Source organism: Anser cygnoides, chromosome Z (genome assembly GCF_040182565.1).
Source record: "Anser cygnoides isolate HZ-2024a breed goose chromosome Z, Taihu_goose_T2T_genome, whole genome shotgun sequence".
NCBI lineage: Eukaryota > Metazoa > Chordata > Aves > Anseriformes > Anatidae > Anser > Anser cygnoides.
The window spans coordinates 60,818,889-60,842,696 of NC_089912.1; the positions used below are offsets into that span (position 1 = coordinate 60,818,889).

General features: G+C 48.1%; 1 protein-coding gene across 4 annotated transcripts; it reads left to right on the plus strand.

Moving 5' to 3' along the window:
- RAB27B (RAB27B, member RAS oncogene family) lies at positions 1-23,573 on the plus strand. Of its 4 annotated transcripts, none has more exons than XM_066987963.1 (7): positions 1,016-8,034; positions 8,142-8,458; positions 9,580-9,751; positions 12,703-12,788; positions 15,004-15,107; positions 16,254-16,377; positions 17,864-23,573. In XM_066987963.1, the coding sequence occupies exons 3-7, from the start codon at positions 9,599-9,601 to the stop codon at positions 18,051-18,053; spliced, it is 657 nt and encodes a 218-aa protein (XP_066844064.1). In that variant the 5' UTR covers positions 1,016-8,034; positions 8,142-8,458; positions 9,580-9,598; the 3' UTR covers positions 18,054-23,573. The 4 variants fall into 4 exon arrangements, with proteins under 4 accessions (XP_066844062.1, XP_066844064.1, XP_066844063.1 ...); XM_066987962.1 differs by having other exon boundaries at positions 1,016-6,021; positions 6,134-8,458; XM_066987961.1 differs by lacking the exons at positions 1,016-8,034; positions 8,142-8,458 and adding an exon at positions 1-268.
- Positions 23,574-23,808: the final 235 nt, after the last annotated feature.

A 23,808-nucleotide genomic window follows, 5' to 3' on the forward strand; every position in this document is an offset into this window, starting at 1 on the left:
GCGCGGAGCTCCGTGCCGGAGAGGGGCCGGGCGGGACCAGCCCCACACGCAACGGGCGGCACCGGGGCAAGACGACGACTCCCGCCTCTCCGCCCCCGGGCACCGGGAGAGCGGGGCTGAGCCCTCGGCCCGGGGGGAGGCCCCGGCGGCGCCGCCTCCGCCCCGGCTCCGGCCCCGCGGCCGCCCGCAGAGGGAGGCGCTCGGCGCCCGGCCCCCCCGCCGCCGGCAGCAGGAAGCAGCGCAGGCGGCGCGGCGCTCCCCGGAGCAGGTCGGTGCCGGTGGGAGCGGGCTGGGGGGCGGCCGGGAGGCACCGGGACCCCCCCCTCCACCTTCCCTCCCTCCGCTCTCGGCCCCCGGCCCCGCGGCGGGGCGCCGCGATGGAGCCCGGGCGGCCGCGGGCACGGCCTAGCGCTGCTCGCCGGGCTGCGGGGCTGCACCTCCGGCCCCCGCCGCCGGACGGAGGGGTGGGGAAGGGGAAGAAGGGGAAGGGGAGGTGGGCTCGGGCCCGATCCCGGTCCCTGCCGGGGGGGCTGAGGGAGCCGGCAGCCCCCCCCCCCCCCCCCCCCCAGGCCCCGTGAGGCGCAGAGGTGCTCCCACCCGCCTGCACCCGGGGCTTTCTCCCCTCGCTTTGCGCTTCTCGGGGCGCCCGAAGCGGCTTCGTCGCGCCCAAAAGGTGGTTACCCCGAAATGGCTCCCGTGGGGCCGCCGGCACCCGCGCCTCCGCGGCAGGGGTGAGCCGAGAACGGGAGACGAAGCGTAGAAGAAGATGGGCGCAGACACAGAAGGGATACGCTCGTCGTTTGGAAACCGGCCCCGCTCACGGGCACCGTGACACGGGGGGTCTGGGGTCCCATCGCACCCCACGGGGGTCACCCGCGGGTTTGGGACCCCAGCTCCCTGCGGGAGCACCAGGCCCGCGGAGCAGCAGGGAAACAGCTCGCCGCCTCCGAACTCGGGCGAAACGCTCCTTAAAGTAAGCCGAAGCTGCGGGCTGCGGGTGGAGGAAAGCGCTGGAGGCGAAAGGGATCGCGCGCTTGCAGGCGTATGGGGGAAAAAGGCCAAGCGCTGGAGTCGTGCTAATTCACTCCAGTGAAAGAGAGCGTGCCGCCGCGTCCCGTCCCTTACTCAGGCTCGACTCGAAGGAGGAGCAGCTTCCCCGCGCCGAGGGACTCTTCCCAACAAAGCTGGTGGGTTCGGCGGCGGCGGGTGAAGCTCCCCAGGTGGGGCGTGACGAGGGGACGCGCAGGGAGGCACCGCTGGCAGGTCGGCACGCGGCGTTGCTGGAAGGCTCCGCCGAGCCGTGGTGTCAGGGAAGTTTGAACAGCTGCAGAGGGAGGCGACGGCTCTCACGGCGCGGGGCTCGGCGTTGCCCTGGGAGGAGCAGCGCTGCGTGGCAGCCCCTGCGGGAAGGCTCCCTTAACCCGCTCCCACAGCGTGTGCCTAGGAGTTGCTGCGGCAGAAACTGGCGTAACGGCAACTTGAAAAATATGCTTCCCTTAGGAAGGTGCCACAAAACGCAGCTGCGTGCTGCTTACCCAGATATCTGCGAGTCCAGCCTGCCGAAAGTCCAAATTCGCGCTCGAGAAAGCTGCGCAGCTTCTTTTTCTGCAGGATGCTATTTTTTTCCCTCCCTGTTCACGCATCGCAGCCTCAGACCTCCAAGCTGATTTTCCTGCGAGTGAAGGCATTCCTGTCGTCTCGGAGCGGCTGCGGAGGAGGCTCTACGTATACGTTGTGCTGCTTCTTCCCGTGAAGGCTTCAGGTTTGCTCTCATTCACCGAGGAACCAAGGATTACTGCAGCAGAAAGTCCGCGTTTTGCATTTTGTGTGTTGAGGCACGGCCCGGCGAAGCAATGTCTGTTGCGTGGTAGAGTGGGGCAGGATTTGATTTGATTCGGGTGGTGCTGGGGCGAGGCCAGGCCGGGCAATCTGTCCCTCCCCGCCATCCCCGGGTCGGGCTGGTGGCCTCGGTGGCATTAGGTTGATGTGACGGCGGAGATCCGAGCGTGACCCGGTGTGGGCATCCCGGCCTGCCGTGCTGTGATATTCCACCTCTGTTCTCGGCAGTGCAGCCGTACAAAATGACCAGGCAGCGTGGAAATAAGTTTCAGTGATCTAAAACGCAGTGGGCTTATCAGGCAGTGAGTAACTCTCTGGAGTGGCTGATGGAGCACGGACGAGGTAATTGTCAAATACCGTAGCAGAAAAGATGCTTGGGGATCTATGTATCCTTTTAACTCTTTAAAACCTGCAAATTCCAGTAGATGAGGGTGATAAAACTCACTGCTAACCTTGCTTGTGGCAGCTTATTGCCCTCTGCGGCTTCGAGGGGTTCAAAACTTGTGGGACGAGCGTTTGTGCCTGAGCAGCGCCGTAGCCTTGGAGTCCCGAAGCTTGCGTGCAATAATCAGATTGCTTCAGTGCTCCCATAAGATCGGCTGCCGCAGAAAGAGGAAATGATCTGCTCTTTCCAAAGCGGTGCTTTAAATGTATGATAGCCATTAGCGCGTTAGAACTGATGACTTTCTGTCTCAAGAAACCTCCCTTACAGTTCTCTCGGTCCTTAAAGAGCCGCGATAAGTGGGATGGGATTATTTGACAAGCCAAGCCGTTTTGATCACCGTCGTGCGTTTTTATTTAACCGGAATTGTACAGGGCACGGAAATCCGCCTTAACGTGCCGAGGGAGGCGTCGGCTGCTCTTGTGGCTTACCATGATTGCCCGGCTTGTTTAAATGAGCTCTCAGAGCGTTAGGAGCTTTCCGAGCCTGTCCTCAGCTGTATGGGATGAAACCCATTAATTTTCAGGTATGCCCAAAGTCCCCTCTACCCATCTGACAGCAGAAGGAAAGCTGCTGTGAGGGTTGCGGAAGAGTGGTATAATTTCAAATTTCCACAAGTCATTTCTGACCAGCTTTGGTTTACAAGGGGCCGGGTGTAAGATGGCAAAATGGGTTCGGGACTTTAGGAGAGCAGTCAGTCCCTGCTCCTGTGCCGGGTCGGCTGAATATCTCAGTCATGGTTTTGTAACCTCCTGCGGACCTCCAGGGACGGGGATCCATCTCTACAGGATGAAAAGTTAGAAGCTTTTTATTAAAAAATGTATTATTAAAAGTAGAAGAAGGAGGATTAAAAGTAGAAGCTTTTAATTTTCCTCCGTTTCAGAAGCTTCTGTGAAGAGGATGGCCTCCCAGCCCTGACCCGGTCCCACATTTATATACCCGTTTTTTCATCATCATCTTTTTTTTTTCCTTTGCTGTGCATACAGCTCGTTATCTGCAGGCAGCACAAAGCAGAAATTCTCCTCGGCTTAGTCTCGATTCGGACTTTTCGTTAAATTCTCCGCCATGAAGATGCTCCAAAAGGCAGGTTTGGGTTTGATTTGGGGATCAGTTATGGGGTTAAAGATGTAATCAACCAGTTGGGTGTCTTCACCAGCTTGTCGGGGTTGCTGAATTTAAACAGAGAGCTGGCAAAAAGCAGCCTAAGAGTCGTGCGTGTGGTTGCGAGGGCTGGCTTTTGTCAAAGGAGCTTTGCAAAAGATTTGTGATGAGTTTTGGATCCGCAACAAGAAGAAGTTGATAAGGTCAGGGACAGATGAAGCATGGATAACGATATCGTGTTCCTGCAGTTAAAAGGGAAGTCTAACCCACTTGGTGCCTTTCCGATAACCGTATTAGCTCCTAAATTTTCATAGAATTTATTTTTTTTTTTTTTCCTGACAGATAAGGAACGTAATGAGTGGTAGGTCGCGCTTGCCATCAGAAGAGCAGGAGAGGCTGAGGGGGTTTGAACGGCAAGGCAGCAAAGAGCTACTCGGACTCGCCCTTTGGCTTTATGGCAAGTTGGGTGGTGCTGGTAGGGCGCGAGGTGACCCGGTGCTTGTGACAGCACCCCCCTTACCCTCCTCCGCCTGCATTTAATAGGAGCTGTGCCCAGTGCACGTCCACTCCTTGTACATTCAGGCGTGAAACACCGGGCTGAGGCCGGCCAAGAGCCTCCACGTCCCAAATCCTGAACCCGTCTGTGCTCAAATGCTCTGCTGCTCCCTCCGGTCCTTTGGGGTTTTCTGCTTTAAGGAAGGAAAGGATGGGAGATCTCTCCTCTCACGCCACTGCTCCATTTCTTCTGTATTGTTGCTCCCGTGTGGGAATGAGCGCGTGAGCCCGGTTTTGAGGAGAGGAGCCAGCTTTCGTTTCAGCTCAGCGTAGCTCCAGCGAGTTGTTCGATTTTTTATTATTTTTTTTTTTAGGGAAAAAACAAAAAGCGTTTGGCTCATTGAGTGTCATTTCCTTGGCAGCTGTGAGGCTCCGCTTTTTTGGCGGGTGACTGCTGACAAAGCATGGCATGATGCTGGGGTAACTGGCTGGAGCTTTATCTCGCCATCGCCGTGTCCCATCTGTTTCTCCTGCTCGGGAAGGCTTTGTGAGGCTACTGTCCGCTAACGCGCTCTTAAATTTCATTTAAATCTTCTGCCTGCGTCCCACCTCGTCCTGCAGACTTCCCTTGAGGTGCTTTCTGCTAGGGAAGAGGTGTCTGATGTGCCCGCTGATGAGTCGGATGTTAAGGATGTGATCGGTGAGGGGTTGTCTCTTGGGATATGCTGTCCCACCAGGCTGTGGGTATTTGGGGTGGGACTAGGATTTAGCTCTTCATAAAGCGCGCAGAGGCCTCAGGGATTGAAAACAAGACAAAAAGAAGCCGGAAAACCAGGGGGCGGCTTCTCTCTTCAAGGTATGGTTAAAAACCGCTCTCACCTGGGGTAAAACCAGTCTGGCACCTGGAAGGTCTCGTCGTCCTGGTTGAGCATTTGCGTGGCCTGTCTGCTGAGGCTGGGGGCTCAGGGCAGATTCTGTAGTTGGTTTGTTTTGCCTTGTCTTCTTTCAGTAGCTCAGTTTTCCCTCGGATATTCTGATCCAACAGCCCGGATGGTTTCGTTAGGAGGTCACGCAGAGCTAGAGACGACGCGGTTCCATCCCTCTGTACGTACCGGCTGCGATTTGCAGCAGGAACCTACTGCCGTGAGTGGTTTTTATCGTCGAGAAGCGAATGGAAGAGGGCGCCTAGCAGGCAGCCCGTCCTCCCCCGGGGCGGCTTTGCCCATTGGCACCTTCCACACGTTGGTAGCGGGGACATCTCCGCTCGCGCCTGCGTGGGTGACGAGTGTCCTGGTCACCTGCATCCCGCCGCTGACCGTCACCGGTTCTTTTTGTCCTCAAGCTTTGGGTTTTTTCAATGTAAAAACAGATGAATCGCGGTGGTGCCGACGCGTTTTGCCGCAGAGGGAAGGAGTCTCTGCTGACCAGCTGCTGGTACAATATGTGCGCTGCCATTTTACATCCCGCGCTCTCTAGAGCTAATGCTGTTTATCCAACATTTGTGTGTGTTGGCCTTTTAACTAATAATGCGTCGGGGAAGAAAATCTTGTTTTCTGGAACTGACTTCTCTCTCGTTGCGGGCATAGCTTTTCCTTAATGATATTCCCAGTAGCTGCTTGCGTAAGTATAAAGATGTCCTCTTTTAAACAACCCTCTCCATTAATTAGAAAATGCATTATCAGAAAATTCAGCGTGTCGTCTGTTTGTTTAGAGCATCCTTTCAACATTTAAAAACCCGTCCAGTTTGGAATTTAGAAGTTTTAAGATTTTTTTCATAAAATAACCCCTTCCACTTCCGAGAGGGCGAAAATATGACTTAACGGGCTCTATTTTTAGGTTAGGTTCATCAGAGTTTTAGCCTGCTTGATTTGTTTTTACTACACGTCTAAACGTCTTGAGAGTTAAAAGAGTTTCTGAGTTGAAACCATTTTTCTGCAGTTTGTGCCCAGCCAAAATTAATGTTTTTTTTTTTTTTTTTTCAAAACTGGGTTAGATTTCAATTCGGAACCGTACTTGTAGTTTTTCAGGAGCAGCGCCAATGGAAGAAGAAAGGATGCGGCGTGCAGTCAGCCCCGAGCAGCCGTGCCATCTCTGGCCTGTTAGGAAAGTGCAAGAAGAGAACTGGGAAATCCACAGAGGAAAGGGTGAGGCTGTCAGGAAGCAAAACAGGACACGCTTCGTGGTGTCGGCTGATACCAGGCTGAAATGTGCTGATACCGGCAGATGTGCTTCGAACTCCTTCTGTCCCCGCTGTAGGAGATGCCGGAGGGTCATGCTGCTGTGCTCGAGATGCTCCTCCAAGCGTGCAGGGAGAGCCAAAGCGTGCTTCTTACGAATTCCCCATCGGGTGCAGAGCAGCAGTGTGGTGTCCGAGGAGTAGATTTGCCTCTCCCGTAGGCTACAACTAAAACATCTGAAGGTTAGGCTGGTTTATTTGAAGCCTTGTCTCTCTGTTGAGAAAACGCTCTCTGGAGCATCTGCTGACAAGTGCCAGATTTTAAACGATCTCTTACCCTGTAGTTAGAGAACATTAAATAGGGATGGGAGAAAATAATCAGTCAAGAAACAGGATGCTGCTTCTGGTCTAGATGGGAATCTTGTCTGCCAAGAAAGCAGGGAAGTGTCGTTAAAATTAGGCGCTGTCTCGACGCACAGCCCGGGAGAACAGCAGCGAAATGACACATTTATCATCCTCTGGCTATCGGCCACGTTGCCGGGAAGGCTGGGGAGGAACGGCTGGGAGCTGTGTTTGGGTTCCGGACGATAACACGCCACCAGAGCGAGAGCAGGGCTTGGAACTGGAAGGTGAGGTGAGTGAGTCGAGTGGCAAGCTGCCTTTCGTCTGCCTTAGCTTCTAGTACAATTTCAGACCCGTGCGATGCTCTTGGGATGGTGAGGACTTGAAGGGTAAGATGCCAGGATCCGTTGGTGGTGGTGGTTTGGGCTGTTTTGTGTATGTTTGTTGGGATACCATTATGGAAAACCATGAATTAAGTTGTGTTGTCTTTACATGAGACTTGTACATTACAGCCCATGGGTATTTCTTTTCAGGAGCTCCATCTATTGAGCCATTTATAATTACAGTTGGATTAGAATGAAGAAAAGTATATTACGCTTTTCTTAAAAAAGGCCTTGCTGGTTTCTTAGTGGAAAATTTTGATGTGTTTTTCAGATTTGCGCAAAAACGCTTGAAGTAAAGGCTTTTTTTTTTTGTTATGAACCTCAGATATTATAGTTTGATTCTTATACCTCAGTTGTAGGTATTATCTAAGGTAACATTTGCCATGGAGCAAATCGAAACATTCAGAATTTTTAAACCCAGTTAAATCACAGACACGGTGAAGAGCAAGCTTAGATGTTTTACTTAATAGTAATTGCTAGTAAGCAGTAATAGTTTTAGCATTTTCATTCGAAACGAAGTGAAAATCTTCATGGTAAAATTTCCCGCGGAACGAGAGCGCGGTTTGCTGCACGGCAGCATTTTGCGAGCATTAAGTCAGTGATGGAAGTGGGATGGAAGAGGACGGTCTGGCCCGTGAGCTCCCCGCCGGCAGCGTTTCGCGCAGCGTGCTCAGCAGGTTTCCATCAAAGAGCTCGCCAAGCTAGGAAGGGTTTCTTAGTGGCTTCAGCTTCCAAGCCGAGGGAATAAATAGGCTTCGTCCTACGTGTTATGAACTTACTTTCCTAAGGAGTCAGGAGAATGAAGAGGGCGAAGCGAGGAAGAGGGTGAGGCCGCCAGGATGCCCTGGGTCTGGCCACGGAGAGGACCGTTCATATTAACAGGCAAGCGTCGGGGGGGGGGAAATCATCGTCCTTTTTTCTGATTTTTTTGAATGAATTACCCAAAGAAGAGTTACCGCGTTGATCAGAAACAGTTTGATTTTGATCATCCTTGAACATCTGGGCAGAAAGTAGTCTCACCCTGCTGGTAAACCTGAGATACCGTGGGAAAGGTGAAAGGTACTGAATTAATTTTGGTGACGGTGCTGCGGTGGCGCTCTGACCTCTGAAGAGCGCAGGACGGAGGCAGAGTAAGGCAGAGCAAAGCATGCAGGTGAGAGCCTTTTCCTCCGATTTCTTTAAACCCTTGTCATCTGCAGGTGGATTTGGATCACAAGCTTGTCCTGCCTCTCTGGGTGGCTCTGGATCTGTCAGAGGTAGGCGGCTCATACAATGAAATGGCTTGGTACGCAGCCAGCTTGCTTTTATCCTTAAAGCTCTTGAAATACAGGGTAGTCAAAACGGGCTGGGATCTCTATTTCAGGCGAAGCAGGCCAGTGCTTGCTAACTGAAGTGCTCAAGAACGTAGGTTTTATCCTGATGGAAATTAAGGGCTTGCACCGAACGAAGGAGGAGGTTTTATGAATGGAGCGTGACCCCGGGTCTCCCGCTCTGGTATCGCAGCGATTAATCTCAGCGTAAAGATGCGAACGGAACGGATGTGTTCATCTGGGCTCGGGATTAACAAAACGTTGGAAAAAGCGAGGGGCTTAAATCACATTGAGAACAAGCGAAGAGGATGTAAACCAGCTGGTGTTTCGCGTAATTCCAGTTTTCTCCTCATCAAGGCGTTTCAAGCAGGTGAATAAATATTTTATAGGCCTATTTCTTGCGTATGTCGTCCCCTTTCCTTCCTCTGCAGGGCAAAACTTGGCAAAGCCAATACAGTAATGGGATTTTCCCTCCCATATATACCATGTCGCTTGACTCAGCAGGTTGGGAAAACTCAGGACGTGCTGTGTGGGGCCGTGAAAATCTCAGGGGAATCGTTTCGGTGGCATACATTTAGCTCCGGGAGCTCTGCCTGGGCTGGGAGGCAGCCTGGCAAAGAGGAGGGAGATTTCCCCCTTGCTGGGAATTTGTCTTACCCTGTGATTTCCTGATGTATTTGTTTCACAAGTACCTAATAGGGCAGGCTTTGCTGGTCTCGTTTGCAGAAAATAGCCTAAACCCGGAGCTGTTTGTGGTTTCCTCAGGACATCGCCTAACCCGAAACGCTTCCTCCTGGCCTGCAGGAAATAAATCAAGCTGCAGGCAAAAAAGCAACTTCACTGTGGCAGAGCCGAGCCCACGCTGCGGGTTTGCCATCTGGTTTTCGTTCGTCTTCACTCCAATTAGCATCGGGCAGCATTTGATTAGGGGGCGGGTCTTGTTGCGTGCGTCGCGGAGCGAGGCAGATGTGCGTGCCTCTGGTCGCGCTAGTGAATAAACTGTGCGGGAGAGCGCTGCCCTTATTAACGGTGACCCCGGGATGATTGCCTACTCTGCTTCTTAATTAGTTCTTTGAGGGAAAAACACGTCTCTGTCGAGATAAAAATACGTAGCCCTGATAACTTCATGCAGTGCTGTTAGTAGCCTGAGCCCCGCAAGTCTCGTCATCCAAGGCAAGTCTTTGCAAGCCTTCTTTCGTCAGGCTGTGTGACACTGACCCCCGCCTACAGAGGAGCAGCAGCAGAACCTTTTCTAATCGATGAAAAGCTGCTCCTAAAGCCGGTGGATGGTTCCTGGGACGAAGCCCACCGGGAGGAGTCAGCCGAAGGAACAGCCTCAGAAGGCCGTGCAGCTCCAGAGGACGTAATTTTCGACCGTGAACACAGGCCAGCGGCATTTCAGTGGCCAGAACGCTAAATGAGGCAAAAACAAAGAGAAAAGGGGAGGGGTCATTCTCTTTTTAAAACATTTTGTTTCTTCTTTTTACGTAGGTTCCTAAAAATTAGCACTATGACTGATGGAGACTATGATTATCTGATCAAACTCCTGGCCCTTGGAGACTCTGGGGTTGGAAAAACAACGTTCCTCTACAGATACACCGATAACAAATTTAATCCCAAATTCATCACGACAGTAGGGATAGATTTTCGGGAAAAACGAGTGGTAAGTTGTCTCGTACGAATGATAGCAGCTTCCTTTTATCTTTATTCGTTACTGCTGAGAACAAATTTGACGTCGATGCGTGCTGCTTCTCTTGCTGTGGGATATGGCATGTTGATAATGCTTTTCCTGGTCTAGCTCTTGGCTTAAGCAAATCATAATTAGGAACTGGATAAAGGAGAAAAATGCCATTATCTTTATCCCAATGCGGGACTGGTAAGTGGTTTATTGCATATTTCCAAGAACAGGTTTCCATAGTGCTCGTGAATGAGGTGTGCTTGCTTATGACTAGAAATAACTCCGGCCCCAAAACGTAAAAATTTAAAGAGAAAAGATGGAAACTTTCAGAAACGCAGAAGTTTCAGCTCGCTTCCAGATCAGACGGTAAACTAGCAAAAGAGCCTGCTGCTTCCCCGCTTCCCCGTCAGCAGCAAGGCTGGCAAATGAGTGCAGCCAGTCTGTTATCAGCAGCCCTTGTAGGATTGATGTAGTTCCTAATGCAAGGCGTGCAAGCCTGCTCCGCAGTGCATTTATTTCTTTATCCTAAATAGAAGATGAGAGTCTTCTGTAGCGTCAGTCAGACTCTTTTCAGGAATATGAGAGCATGCTTGCTCTGTTTTAATTTCACATGACTAATGTATCTGCTCGTACATCCTGATACCAGATACAAGCTAAATATAGGGGACAAATTCAACTTTCTAATAGGAATCGTTCCAGCTTGCTTGAACAGTAAAACCATGATAAATACAAGATATTAGACCCTGGAGGATGATTTTAGTTATTTATTTGATAAAAAAAGATGTAAATACTTGCACAGTTCACATATGAAGACGTCTTTAAATTTGCATTTTTTAAAATTTAAATACTTGAAGGATTTTGCACGAAAAGTCCTTGGAAGTCTTGACAATGCAGAGATGATAAAGGGGCAGGAGAACCGCTGCTTGTGGAGAGTTTTTCAGTCTGGAGAGGGGCAGACCCTTTTTCCTGAGAAGTCAAGTTCTGACAAAACTTCCCACTACTTACTTTCAACAAAGCCATGTTTCTTAGCCCCATCAGGTCGATGTACAAGTTAAAAAGCATTTAAAATATTTTTCTTAAAAGCTTTCCCAGTTTTGAAGTAGTTGAACGAGAATGAATGCGTTGGCAATATAAAGTTGTTCACGTATTGCCATTTCACGTGTTTTCCGGTCCCTGTTACTGTGCAAAAAGGTGAGCTTCATTCCCCCAGACACCCAAAACCTCCCTAACAACTTTTTTTTTATGGCTGAGAGCATTTGTGGCTGTGGTGTTGAGTTCGGTGGTGCCATTGTGGAGGGTACTTGCCAGCCCCACTGAAGAGATGGCCCTGTATGGGTTTTAGGGGTAAATCATATATTTCTTGGTCCCCTGCCCCGTATGGGTTTTAGGGGTAAATCACACTTTTCTTGGTCCCCTGCTTGAGCCATAGCAGCACACGGGTTTATAGTGTGGTCAGGACACACTAGGTGCATTTAGGTCCCTGGGGAACCAGGCAATTAGCAGGTAACTCTTGTAAATCAGCAGTACTGGAGAATTAATCATTAGGCCTGAGGTAGAATAAAAGAATCAGGGCTCTGGAGTATGTCTTAAATTACTCCTAATCAGCACTCCAGCAGCTCGGACCGGTTAAGCACGATGCACAGGTCGGAGGGGAACCCGGTGCCTCCACCGCACCGCTGGATTCCCCTGATAGAACGAGAGGAAAACATTAAAAGCAGTTTTATTGCAAGGAAATGTCTGAACACGCAGATTGCTGGCGTGCTCTTTCCCTGCCTGGTCAGACGCTCGTTAGCGTGTTTTGAACACGGGTGCTGGCTTCCTTCCAGGGGGCTGAACTTTTCTGCGAAAGGTTGCAGACAGATTTCTTCTGTAATTTTCCACTGCCGTACATTTTGGGGCGAGATGGGTTTTATAAGGACGGAAGAAACTACGCCTCACGCGCAGTTACGAGCTTTAAAACATCTGGAAGGTCCGTCTGAATAACACGTCCTTTTAAGAAGGAGATCCAAAAGGTTCAATGTGTGTGTTCTTGTGGTGCGTAAAAGTCATATTAAAAAATGACCCCGTGAAATTCCCTGTTTATAACGCTGGGTATCGCAGGAACATGCTTCAGTGAGCCTATTTAATTCGCAAAGCGTGGTGTGTGGTTGATCCTGCTGGTTCTTCTCAGATTCTCAGATCTGGCACCTGCCACAAAGGAAAGAAAAGCATGTTCTGGTTAGAAGCTACGTGTTGAAATTACAGCCGTTTAAATAAATCCGTGGAATCACAGAATAACCTAAGTCGTAGTGGGCCTCCCGAGGTCATTTAGTCCAACCCCCAATTAATATTAACTGGGTTGAGCAGGAAAGCTGAATGCTGTATTTTACAGCCCAGAGAGAGCAGGCGAAGAAGCATTCCTCTTCCTCGAATAAGGTCAGTGGAGCATCTGGATAAAGACATGCCCAAAAAGTCCGTATCTTCTTGCTGTAAATGCAGGGGCAACGTTTCCCTGCTTTTAAAATTGCTAAGAGTCTGCTGAGCAAGTTCAGAGAACAAAAATGGCTCGTATTTGTTTTTTTTTCCTTCTGTCTTTTACTGTAACGGTTAGTGTACACATTGTTTTTGTTCAATAAGGAATTGAGCCCCAGAAAAAGGTCACGGTGCTTTCTTTTAAGCGCCACAAGGTTACGGGTGCAGTTGGTAAGGAAGTCACTGATGTCTAACAGGACTTAACGAATCAAAAATAGTTCTAGTAATAGTGGCTAACGCTGTCAGCCAGCTGCAAATCTTGCAAGGACAGCAACGAAGCAGAGCGCAGAAAGCTTGCTCAGCACAGAGCTATACCAGGTTTTACAGAACTGGTGTCTAATTTGAAGTACTAAATGTGACCAAATAACCTTCCAAACGAAGGTTTCGTGTGATTCATGTGTTTACTGATTGCACTCTCTCGTTAGGTATACAATAGCAGAGGACCAAATGGATCTGCAGGAAAAGCCTTCAAGGTGCACCTCCAGCTTTGGGACACCGCTGGACAGGAAAGGTAAGGGTTCAGCTCGTTAGAAATGAAGTCTGAGTTTTTCCACATTTGTGGGTAAACCATTAGCCCATACATGTGAAGAATCTCAAAAATCCTCTTAATTTGGGACAAGAAAAGTATTTTCCAGAAATAAAGCTTTTTCTGACGCTTTATTTAGCACTTCTGAGGCCACATCTGGAGTACTGTTCCCATTTTTGGGCCCCCCAGGATGAGGTACTTCATACTGATAACTGAAGTCCAGTGGAGTGCCCTTAAAACAGGTCAGGAGGCGGAGGCACATGAGGCAGACCAGATTCTTTTCAGCTTCGCGGCTGGAGGACCAGAGGCGCCAGCTCAAGCTGCAGCAAGGCAAAAGCCTAGTAGGTAGAAGGAAAAAAAAGCACTAACAGCACGAGCGGTTAAGCACCAGAGCAGGTTGCTCCCAGAGGCTGTGCAGTCTGCATTCGTGCGGGTGTTCACAGCTCCGATGGACGAGGTCCAGAACAGCGTGATGCCTTCCTTAAGTCCTCTCCAGTTTAAGTGCCCCTGACTTGCTCAGGCTTTCTGTTAGGAGCACGTTCTCTTCTGTATTGCCCTGGACTGATGTCCCTTTCATCACCAGGATGCAACGGGGTGGAGAGTTCTGGTTCAAGTCTTACCAGCGCTGACTGCTTGCATGGTTTTGGTCGCGTTTGCCCTCTTTGCAGCAGCACACTGTGGTTGATGGATGCGAAATTCGTGAGTGGCCCAAATCTTCCTTTGCAGAAGAGTTCCTTAACCAGTTGTTCCCCATCTTCTGTTTGCAGGGATGTTTGCTATTCCCAGAGACCTTTTCCACTTGGCACTATCGAACTTGGTCTTGTTGTTTTTCTTTGAGAGGGAGAAGTGTGCGTGCCGCTTTCTTAAGCTTCCCCGGCTGGGTTTTGTGTGTGAGGTTGCCCTCAGCATGATTGCTGATACCATCTGTTGACAAGGGAAGAAATTGCACGTCACACCTCTAACAGCAGCTGAGGAGCAGTGGACGAAAGCGTCCGCCTACTGCAGAGGAAGCAGAGTAGTGATGAGGCAGATTTCGGGTTTCTAAATAAGCAGTGCCAACACCGTGTGGGAGGGGTTATCGCCATGTGAAAAGCAGAAGCAAGCTGAAATTTTGTTTGCATCTCTCGTGCTTACCCTCAAACACCATCTACGTAGTAAAAGTTAAACATTTCGAGGCTATTTCCTTTTGCCGAGAAGAAATACAAAGAGTGTGCCAGGGTATCTGACATATTTATGTGGAGAGCTTTTGCTTTAATCTGTATGTACGTGTGTCATGAAATACCCGTTTCTGTTTCTGCCACCGTTAGTTTCTGCAGGATTGTATAGTGCTGTTTTGGGATGGGGTCGATCCCCGCCATATACAAAACACCAGAGTGCCGTTGCGTGGTTTGCCAGCACTCTGAAACACGTAATATCGTTTGGGTTGTCTCCACGTTTCTGATTTGAACAGAGTTGTGACCTTCTGGTGACAAACAGCTGCAGTTCCCTGGTTTGTACTTCTGTCCAGCTCCATGGCTTTGCGGGAAGCCTGTAGGGGAGTGTAAATGCACAGAGCGCACGTGTGGCTAGAGGTCTGCAAAACCAGGTTGCCTTTCCTTACTGCTGAGCTTACCAGTAGAAAATTGCATCGAACAATCGAAAGCGTGTAAACAGCCAACTACTCTTATTTTCTTTAATAGTTACTGTACTAGGCAGTGCACATCCATCAGCTAAGTGCATGTAATCTCACCAGAAGCATCCGTGTCCCGGTGATCTGTGATGCACTAAATGCTTCTGTCTCAGCTTATTTACGTTAGCCAGCTCTTCTCTCTCTCTGTCTCCGTCCCAGGTTAAATCAGACAGAATTTGAGCTGATGCATTAGTCACCGACAATGTTTATTTCTCACGTATAAGCTTCCTCTGGCCAGTTACTAACACACTGATTAATATGTGTTGACTGATGTGATGTATCATAGCTAAAATGAAAATCACATTTTATTTTTTTTTTTTTAATTCCAAGGGAATGTACATCCTTTAAATCATGCAGACTTTTCTGACTGGGATTTTTTTAATAGTTTTTCACAAGTGATTTGGAAAACCTTTCATTTACTTCATCTCTTTCTCCTTACTCAGTTCCGTTTTGCCAAAGAAATGTGCTTACCTCGAATCTTAGAGCTCACTTTGTAATAGAGCTATGCTCTTTTTTTTTTTCCTCCTCCAGGTTTCGAAGCCTCACCACAGCATTTTTCAGAGATGCTATGGGCTTTTTACTGATGTTTGATCTCACCAGTCAACAGAGCTTCTTAAATGTCAGAAATTGGATGAGTAAGTAGAACTATAGAGTTTGCATTTATTGGTTGACTTGAAGCTTTCCTGCATGTATTTTGTGCTTCTAGGCTTTGTGTGTATCAGTGTTGGTGAACTGGAAAATCCTCAAAGGTATTTATGTCTAAAGCGGCCATATGTGAGGTACTCACAGCCTGCGTGCTCTAAAGCACCTCTGCTCCGGATCAAGGTTTGAGATGCACGTGAGATGAGTTGTCATCCTTGCATGCACCATTACAACTGAAGGGCTGCCAGAGGTAGGAGGACGTGGATTGTGGTCCTGTGGAGTGTGGCACCCTGTTGTGACTTACTTTGGGCTACGCTGACTTGCCTCGAGCAGGATATGCCCTTTGGTTTGGGGCGAAAGTCTCATCAGATTTGAAAGATGCACGCTTTTCTTCTTTTTTTTTTTTTTTGCATGGTAGACTTCTGAACACATACTTGATAATCTTGTTTGGATTTGGTACAATCCAAACAAATCTGTCGCCTCTTGAAAATTTCTGGTATTTGACACTTCTTTGGCCAGTCTCCTTATCTGAGATGATACAAAGGAGCTTGGGAAATGCTGTTTAGTTTAATGGTGTGATTTGTATTAGCAAAACAGAATGAGATTCCTTCCTGCTTTTGAGGTTTTGATTAAAATCGGTCTTTGAAGTTCTTGTTTGAAAGCAGATAGTATTTGCCTTACTAACTGAACAGCTGAATGTATTCTGACCCTTAACAAGGCAAATGGAATTACAGCTGGCACCTGTAGGGAGTTTTTATTGGGACAACCACCTGACTAAAAGTGAAAGAAAGGTTAAATTCTTAAAGTTTGTTTTTAATTGAGGGTATTTAGAGTTCTGGAAGGACGGAGGTTGCTGCTTTTCCAGCTGGTAGCTTTCCAGCCAGTGAGCTGAAGTGGGGATGATGCAAGAATCCAGGCAGATTTGTGAAAACAGCTCCATCAGATTTTATATACTAGCTGAATTTCTTCAGAGATTCCTCCCACTAAAAGGTTGGTGTCATCGCAATCTTCCACTGCTTACCAAGTTGAGTCCCTACTTTCTTCTGTGTTGCAGGCCTTTTGGATTGTTTTGTCAGCAGTCTGAGTCTCTAAGGCACTTCCAGCATTCTCTTAACTCTCCTGTTTATTTTTCCTTCTAGGTCAGCTGCAAGCCAATGCATATTGTGAGAATCCAGATATCGTGTTAATTGGTAATAAAGCTGATTTATCCGACCAAAGGGAGGTAAACGAAAGGCAAGCAAAAGATCTGGCAGACAAATACGGGTAAGCACATTATGGCAGAAGCAAAATTTAATGTTACGGTTGTTGGAAGTATAGCTGATGACTGGCTGGAGACTCTTGCAAGAAAGAGGTACTCTAAGGTATGTAGTCAGCACAGTATCACACGCCTTCTGTAGTGATCCTAGCTTGTCACACTTTCAGATCAACCTGTTTGAGTAGGAAATAGCACGAAACACAAAAAACCATAAAACATCTAGATCATGATGATGTGATACAGGCGTCGTCTTTACAGGAAAAATAAGTGTTACTTTAAAATAGTGGACATAAATGCGTCTGTTGCCTGCGTGGGCTTTTCAAATCGTGTTTTGGCAGAGGTTCTGTGTAGGAAGCAGCGTTCCGGGAGAGAGGGGAGGTGCCGGAGCTGGGTAGGTGCTCACGTATGAAAAAGGAGCACAGGTTTGGTGTGTTTTCGGAACAGGCAAATGCCTGCATTTGCCGTAGATTGATTACAACCCGAGGTGTGAGTCAGAGACTTGCAGGAACTGTGGCACGCAGGCTGGTGTAGGAGGTACGTCTTCGCTCAGACACGTGGCTGGGTGCTGGCTGAGCCCGCGCTGGTGCCTGGCTGCGTTTCAGCTCTGCGCTGGAGCCAGCGCTCAGTGGGTTTAACGCTTGCTGAAGTTGGAAGGCGTAAAGACCGGGACAAAAGTGGCAGTAATGGGGCACCTCTGCGGTACTGTGCCAGTTCTGGGTTGGAAGGAAATTGGGAGGAATGGAAAGCTTACGTGAAAGGATTCGGCATCCAGAGAGCGTATGAGAAAGGTGTAGAAACTGTGCTCACCTCGGCATTAAAATAAGAAGGCCTCCGTTTTAAATGTGTTAAAGAAACTTGCCTATAGAAATTGTTCTCAAAAGGAGCAAAAATTAAGGACATTTTTGATGTTTTCTTCAATACCTGGGGGAAAAAAAAAAATCTCCACCTTAAATATGGGAAAAATCTCTCCCTGTTCTAAGTTGGGAAACAGTTTTTGCCTTATCCATCCGCTGTGGGTCAGGAATTTCTGAACAACTGAAAGACATACTGTAATTTTTTCTAAATATTTTGATAAGTATGCCTGTTAGAGAAACCACACAGCCTGCAGTGATACGCTATGTCGTACGGTCCCTGAAACTTTCTGTGTTGCAGACCACGGTTTCTCTTTAAAGCAGACGTCCTGGTTACTGAAGGACTTTCAGGCGAGGTTTGTGTTGACGTTCTTACTATTTGAAGTCAAAATGTCAGGACAGATTTATTTTTTTTTAATTAATGATTCTGCTTTGTGTGCATATTGTCACACCACCATGTGCTAGGAACAGGAGTTCGGGTTCTGGCGAGCAGGGAAATAGAGTCCAACAACCCCAAAAACCTCTCACACCGTTTTCATTAACGCTAAACCCACCACCGAGAGCTGGGCCAGGAGTTTTACCAAGAGTTCAGTCTCCGTTGCCTTAAAAGCCTCTCCAGTAAACCTTTTCCTTTTCGCCCTAGCATCCCCTACTTTGAAACAAGTGCTGCTACCGGCCAGAACGTGGAGAAGGCCGTGGACACGCTGCTGGACTTGATAATGAAACGCATGGAGCAGTGCGTGGACAAGACGCAAGTCTCTGACACAGCCAACGGAGGAAGCTCGGGGAAGCTGGATTCGGCAAAGCCGGAGGAGAAGAAGTGTGCCTGCTAAACCTCGCCTCTAAACTGTGAGGACCGGCGAAAATATCGCATCAGAACATGGCTGACCTACCACCCAATTCAAACCTGCTCCGTCGAGCCGTGCACAGAAGCGAAGTTCCATCGTGTTAGTGGGATCGTGCATTTTTTTTCCTCCAAAGAACTGGTTTCAAAACCGAAAACCTGTATTGCGGTGAGGCTCTTGTGCTGAAATAATTATTCCTGATACGGTGTCATCGTCCTGAATAATTCTCCCACCTGCTCTTCCCTGCTCTCCCGTTCCCTCGGCCCTCATCTTTAGTTGTTTTGTGATCGGGATGCTGAACAGAGGAAAGTAGCTCTATTCAAAATATATATAAGAAAAAAAAAGGGGGGGGGAAGAATATATTGTCTACATCAGCTGGATATTGAAATTTAAATGGCGGTGGGTGGTTTTCTAGGTCTGTGCCATTTTTCCACGGAATCTTTTTTCTTTACGGTTCTTAATCTGCATCAGGGCCCGCGTGTTTTCGAAGGCAGAGATACGAAAGATTGTGCGTGGCCTCTTCGGAAAAACTTTCTCGCTTGCACGGAGTGCGGTGCTGTGAAGCTGTCCCGACTGAGTCACTGAGAAGCTGCTTGGGGGTGGCGTGCGTGTCCGTGTGCGTGCGTTTTGGGCTTGGGGGCAGGAAGAAGGGCATTTAATTAAAAAATAAAAAAAAAATTATCAGGGAATTGTGCAGCATTGCTGATGTTGCCAACAATCCAAGCAGGGATTGGAGCGTTACAGGAAAAAAATGTTGTATTGAGAGGGATTCTGGCACTGCAGGGACAGTTTATACAGATGGGAATGTAATGCATGGGAACAGATATCAACTATATTTTATGAAGCACCTTTTGAATCTTGCCATTAGCAAAAAATAATTGTCTCCCCCTTTTGAGGAAACTGTCCCGTTTCTTTCTTTTTCTTTTTTCTTTTTTTTTGGGGGGATGGGGTGTATTAACTACATATCCCAGGTAGGATATGGGAACTTGTGAATGTGTTGCACTGCCTAAAAGGGAACTGCAAATCGTGCCACGCTGAGAGGTCCTCGAGGTTATCGTGCAGGTTTGGTCAGGTCCTCTGTACACGTAGGTTTTCAGCAGGAGACGACAGGACAATTGTCTCTTAAATTCTGTACAGAATATGTGACCGGCTCCGGATAAAGACGTGTTGCACGGCTTGCCAGGTATTTTGGGACAGAAGTTGTTCTGCTGGTGTGCTGCAGCAGCGGGGTGGATTGCAAAGGATTTCTTCTAGGGGTGAAAACCACTTCTAGTGAAATAGCAAGCTGCTTATCACGAGCACAGATAAATACAGGAAAAAGTAAAGAAAAAAAACTATATTTATAAGCGAAGAGATCATTTTCTAAACCAGGTTACAGCATAGAGTTTATCCCGTCCTTTTTTATAGAATAACAGTTTGGGTTTTATACAGCTGGTAGTTAAAGGTCTATTTGTGGTTATTGCGCTTTAAGCTACTTAAAAATCATTCAGGGGAGGAAGGGGCAGATCTCTTTACAAGTCAGGCTTGGTTGGTTGGGTTGGCAGAACCGCAGCCGTTCATTTATGTAAATGTTTTCAGCTTTGGTCGAGTCACAATTGCAAACTTTGTGAATAGCAAGCTCATAAAGTGTTTCAGCGCTTCCCAGAAATGGAGGATTTACCAGATTCACTGCTGAAAAAATGAAAAAATGACGGATTCTTCCACCCAGCTCATAAAATGATGTTTAGTGGATGATTTGGCGTGTCAGCAGGGGTAGACGGTACGTCCACAGGAGCAGATCCTTTGGGTGAGTAACCAAATCGCTGCAATTACCAGACCACGAATCCCACTTGGAGACTGTAAAGATTATTGAAGTGACAGGCTGTGCCTAAAGTGTGGTGAATATACACGTGCATATATGGTGAATAATATACAGCCAGGTGTATGAAGCACTCCTGTGCTTGACTGAGTTAACTTACGGCCAGCTGTTGCACTATTTATTACTCAAGGGATCCATATAGGAATGAAAGGGAAATGACTCTAGCAAAAGTTTTGTTCCTTGCTAATACAGGAAGCTAATTATTATTATGTGTTTTTTAAAAAAACGAAGCAGATGAAACTATTATTCCAAAAGGATTTGTTTGCAGGAAAAGGGAGAGAAATGGAAGCGTGTTTCTTACCTGCTGCCGGTAGGTTTTGTGTGGTAGCTCTCAGGTATTAAAGTGAGGAAGGAGGAGCATAATAAGTGATTCTAAATGCCTGCCAACTGCTTTGTTGTTTATTAGGTTAACCCTCCTTGCAAAAAAACAGGTAACAGACTTACTGAAAACCCTGTCCCCCTCTCCATCTACATTTGACTCTTGCTCCCTTTTTTTTTCCCCCTGCTAAGCAGCTGCAGCCCTGCACGGGTGCCTCAGAGCCACTCCTTGGGTCGGGAGCAGCTCAGACTGAGAGCGAGGGCAGCGTTAAAGTTCCCAGGTTGTATGTGTGTGTAACGTCCTGGAAACAATGGGAACCGCAGCAAAGAAAGGCCACACCTGAGTCATCCGCGTGATGGATGGTGCTGTCCCGCAGGAAGCCTGTTGTGGAGGGATTAAAGCCCAGCACGTTGGCACAGCGCTTTATTTTGCTGGTTCTGACCCTTCTGATTGCACTCTGCACTCCTGAACGTATCCCTCCCAGGTGCCAAACCCTGCTGTTTTCCCCCCTTTTTGTGCTCCCGTGGGGGGAAGTGTTTCACTCTACCGTGTTCTGCCCTAGAAGTGGCTCTGGGACAGTGGCCTTGGAAATGAATTTGCTTTCATTTAATCTCTCTGGTTGGATATGGCCTTACCCCACCCCAGCAGATCTTGAATTCGAAGCCTGCTGTTGCAGAACTTCCTTATAGGTCTTTGAATTGGAAGCAGTTGCTTTTGAGGCCAAGTACAGCTTGTTTGCGAGCCTGCTAGGCATCCCACGCGAGGGGTGGAGAGGGAGAGGAGGTCCAGCGATGCTTTGTCCGGTTTGATGCTAGGAATTAAGCGCAAGTATTCCGACCCTGTTGGCCTGGGTCTGAATTTCAGTCTAGACATAGTGCTTTTTTCAAGGCGTCTTTTTGTGTCCCTGTAGAAGCATCTTCTTGCAGCTTTTCAGCAGCCGTCCAGTAAGTGCTCTTGCTGCAGGCTTTATTGTGCTCTGTGTAGTAATTTCCCGACTCAGTAGCGCTGTGCGTCGACAGAGGTGACGGCAAGGCCAGTCCTTTACAGGTCCAACCTGCAGGATCTCACAGACACTAGAATTTTGTTTCCTTGTCTCTCTGTATAGATGTTTTCCTTGTCTCTGGCAGCTGTCTCAGGCTCTGGTGTTTACAGGACGGCTCAAGTTAGCAGACTTTGTTGAATCTGGTCTGGTGGAAGGGGTCGGGTAGCTGGGGCTGGCTGGGAAGCACAGGGCAGCACAGGTATGAATGTTGTGGTTTTTTTTTTTTGTATTGTTGTTGTTTAATAGTGTCTAGTGATTTAAAAAAAGAAAATTAATCAACTGAAGAATGGTAGGAGGGTACTACTGACTGTGCTTCAGTGCAGTTTTTAAGACACTTGAGCATACGCTCTCCAGAAGGCCTTACAAGTTGGATCTGTTGCCTGTGGTAGGGGTCGATGCTGCAGGGGGGTCCAGGCACTGCTTAAAGCAGGCTACAGGGTATGGCAAATCACACGGCTTAGGCTTTGCAATCATTTAAGCTTCAGTTTCCATTTTACGGAATATTTTTATCTGGGATTAGCTTTTAACGCGTTTCTTTTCTTGGTCTGATGTGCCGCGTCCCCACGAAGCAGGCTGGCACGGCCAGCAGGATGCCCTGCGGGTACCAGTGCCCCCAGCTGATGGGGTTTCCCAGCTCCACATTTCCCTGTCCAGCTAGGGCCACTGCCCCTTGTCACCCCCAGCAGGCTCCGTGCCTGCTAAAGGTGGTGGGAAACCAGCACGAGGGGCTTAAATAACTCATCTTCTCTATTGCCTTCGCTTTCAGCAGCTTTCTTGGGACATTTGCAAGAGGAAAGGCAGTTAAAATAAAAAATGTTGGGTGCCTGAAAGATGCTTTTTTTAAAAGCAGAAGGGATGGATGGGGAATTTGCTGCTGCTCCTGCAGCTGCGCATGGCCTCAGGAGGGTGTGATGGAGCTGAGAGCAGTGGCTGTGGTTGCTGGCTTGGTAATTTTATAAAAACCCATTGCCTTAAAGTGTTTTCTGAAGGCTAAGCATTCCTTCTTCTGACTGTGTAAAGGGTTGTCACACCTCCATTTACATTTTAGAGGATTGGATCCTGTAAGAAACCTTATTAAAAGTTGTACGAGATGTGATTTTGATACCTGCTCCATAGCAACTCCTTGGGGCTATTTCAAGGTAAGAGGTTTTTATCTCCTAGATCTACTTCAGCTCCTGGATGTAACTAGCTTTTTTTTTCAGCCTAAACGTAAAACAAAATGAAAAAAAAATTGAGCTGTTATTTTAAAATTTGTATTCCCGTCACTATAACCCTAGAAACGTAGGAGGTGTAAAAAATAACCTCCAGTGACTGCTATTTTTACATGTGCGAATGCTGTAGGCGTTTCAGACCATGCTCTGATATTGCACAAAGAAAAGGAAAAGGGAAAAAAAAATCAATGTCTTGTAACTGACATGAAAATGTTAAAATGAGTATTTTTTTTTTAACCTGACTGCTGTGAGACCTGGCTTGAGACATCTGTAAAGAGAGCGCCAAATTTTCACAGCTTCTTTTCTGTCTTTTATAATTCTTTTACTTTAAACAAATCAATCCTTGCACCTCTTCCCCTGAAAGAAAACCAGAAGTGCACCCCCCCACATAGGATGAGTTTTTTGTTCTTTTTTTCCCCAAGAGGATGCTATCTGGCTTAGAATTATGCTCTTAGGTGCTGGGCAGATCTGTTTGTAACTTATTATTATTTCTATCTAACCTCGTTAAAGGCAACAGAGGAAGTGATTCTTTGCTTTGTGCTTTTTACAGTTACCTAGTGAAAACTTTAGAAAATAAACCCTAAAGTCGTCAGTCCTCATTGTGCAATAGGGCTTTGATGGACAAACTGTGTATTACGAAAAAAGCCTCTTGTCTCTTACCAACTTACTCACGGACGTCGAATTGCTCTTCGGTTTCGTTGCGGTATCTTTCATCTTCCAGGCAAAAACACTAAGGAGCCTCTGTCAGTTCCTTTCCGAGTGGTTTCTTCTGTTGTGCTAGGGTAAGCATGGTTTACGTTCGTCTGCGGCAGATCTAGTGACATGAGCGTGGCTGACACTAGATCTCGAACGCAGAGAGTATTTTCATTATAGCTGCCCCCTCGCTGGGACCATGGCGCTTGCTTTAACAATGTTACTGTCACTTTTTTTGTGCCAAAGCACCTGTGGCTTCAAACCATGCTGTCAGATGATCCCCCCCCCCTGCTGTGTGGGTCTGTGTAACACAGCTGAGGAATGTATTCCTGTGATCCGGTTTCTGCACTGTTATTTTCAGAATAAAAGTACATTTTTAAGCGGCTGGCTCAGCTGTTTGGGGGGAAAGCGGTTATTTTTTTTTTCCTGACCTGCAGTTGAGCTCAGTTTCTCCCGAAGGACCTGAACACCAGCTCACCACCTTCCCACGAGAGAGGTGCAACGTGCCACGGGCACTACGCGAAGCTCTGCAAAGCCAGCACTGGTGTGAGGATAACCCCAGCGGGCACCGCTGCTCACCTGCGCCTGGAGTCCCTGCAGCACCAGGCCTTTACGTGCAC

Excerpts from the sequence above, each read along its gene's own strand:
- RAB27B (XM_066987961.1), top strand. The coding sequence starts at position 9,599 with ATGACTGATGGAGACTATGATTATCTGATCAAACTCCTGGCCCTTGGA. Across the intron at positions 15,108-16,253 it reads AAATGTCAGAAATTGGATGA|GTCAGCTGCAAGCCAATGCA; the intron begins GTAAGTAGAACT and ends TTTTCCTTCTAG. Across the intron at positions 16,378-17,863 it reads GATCTGGCAGACAAATACGG|CATCCCCTACTTTGAAACAA; the intron begins GTAAGCACATTA and ends TTTTCGCCCTAG.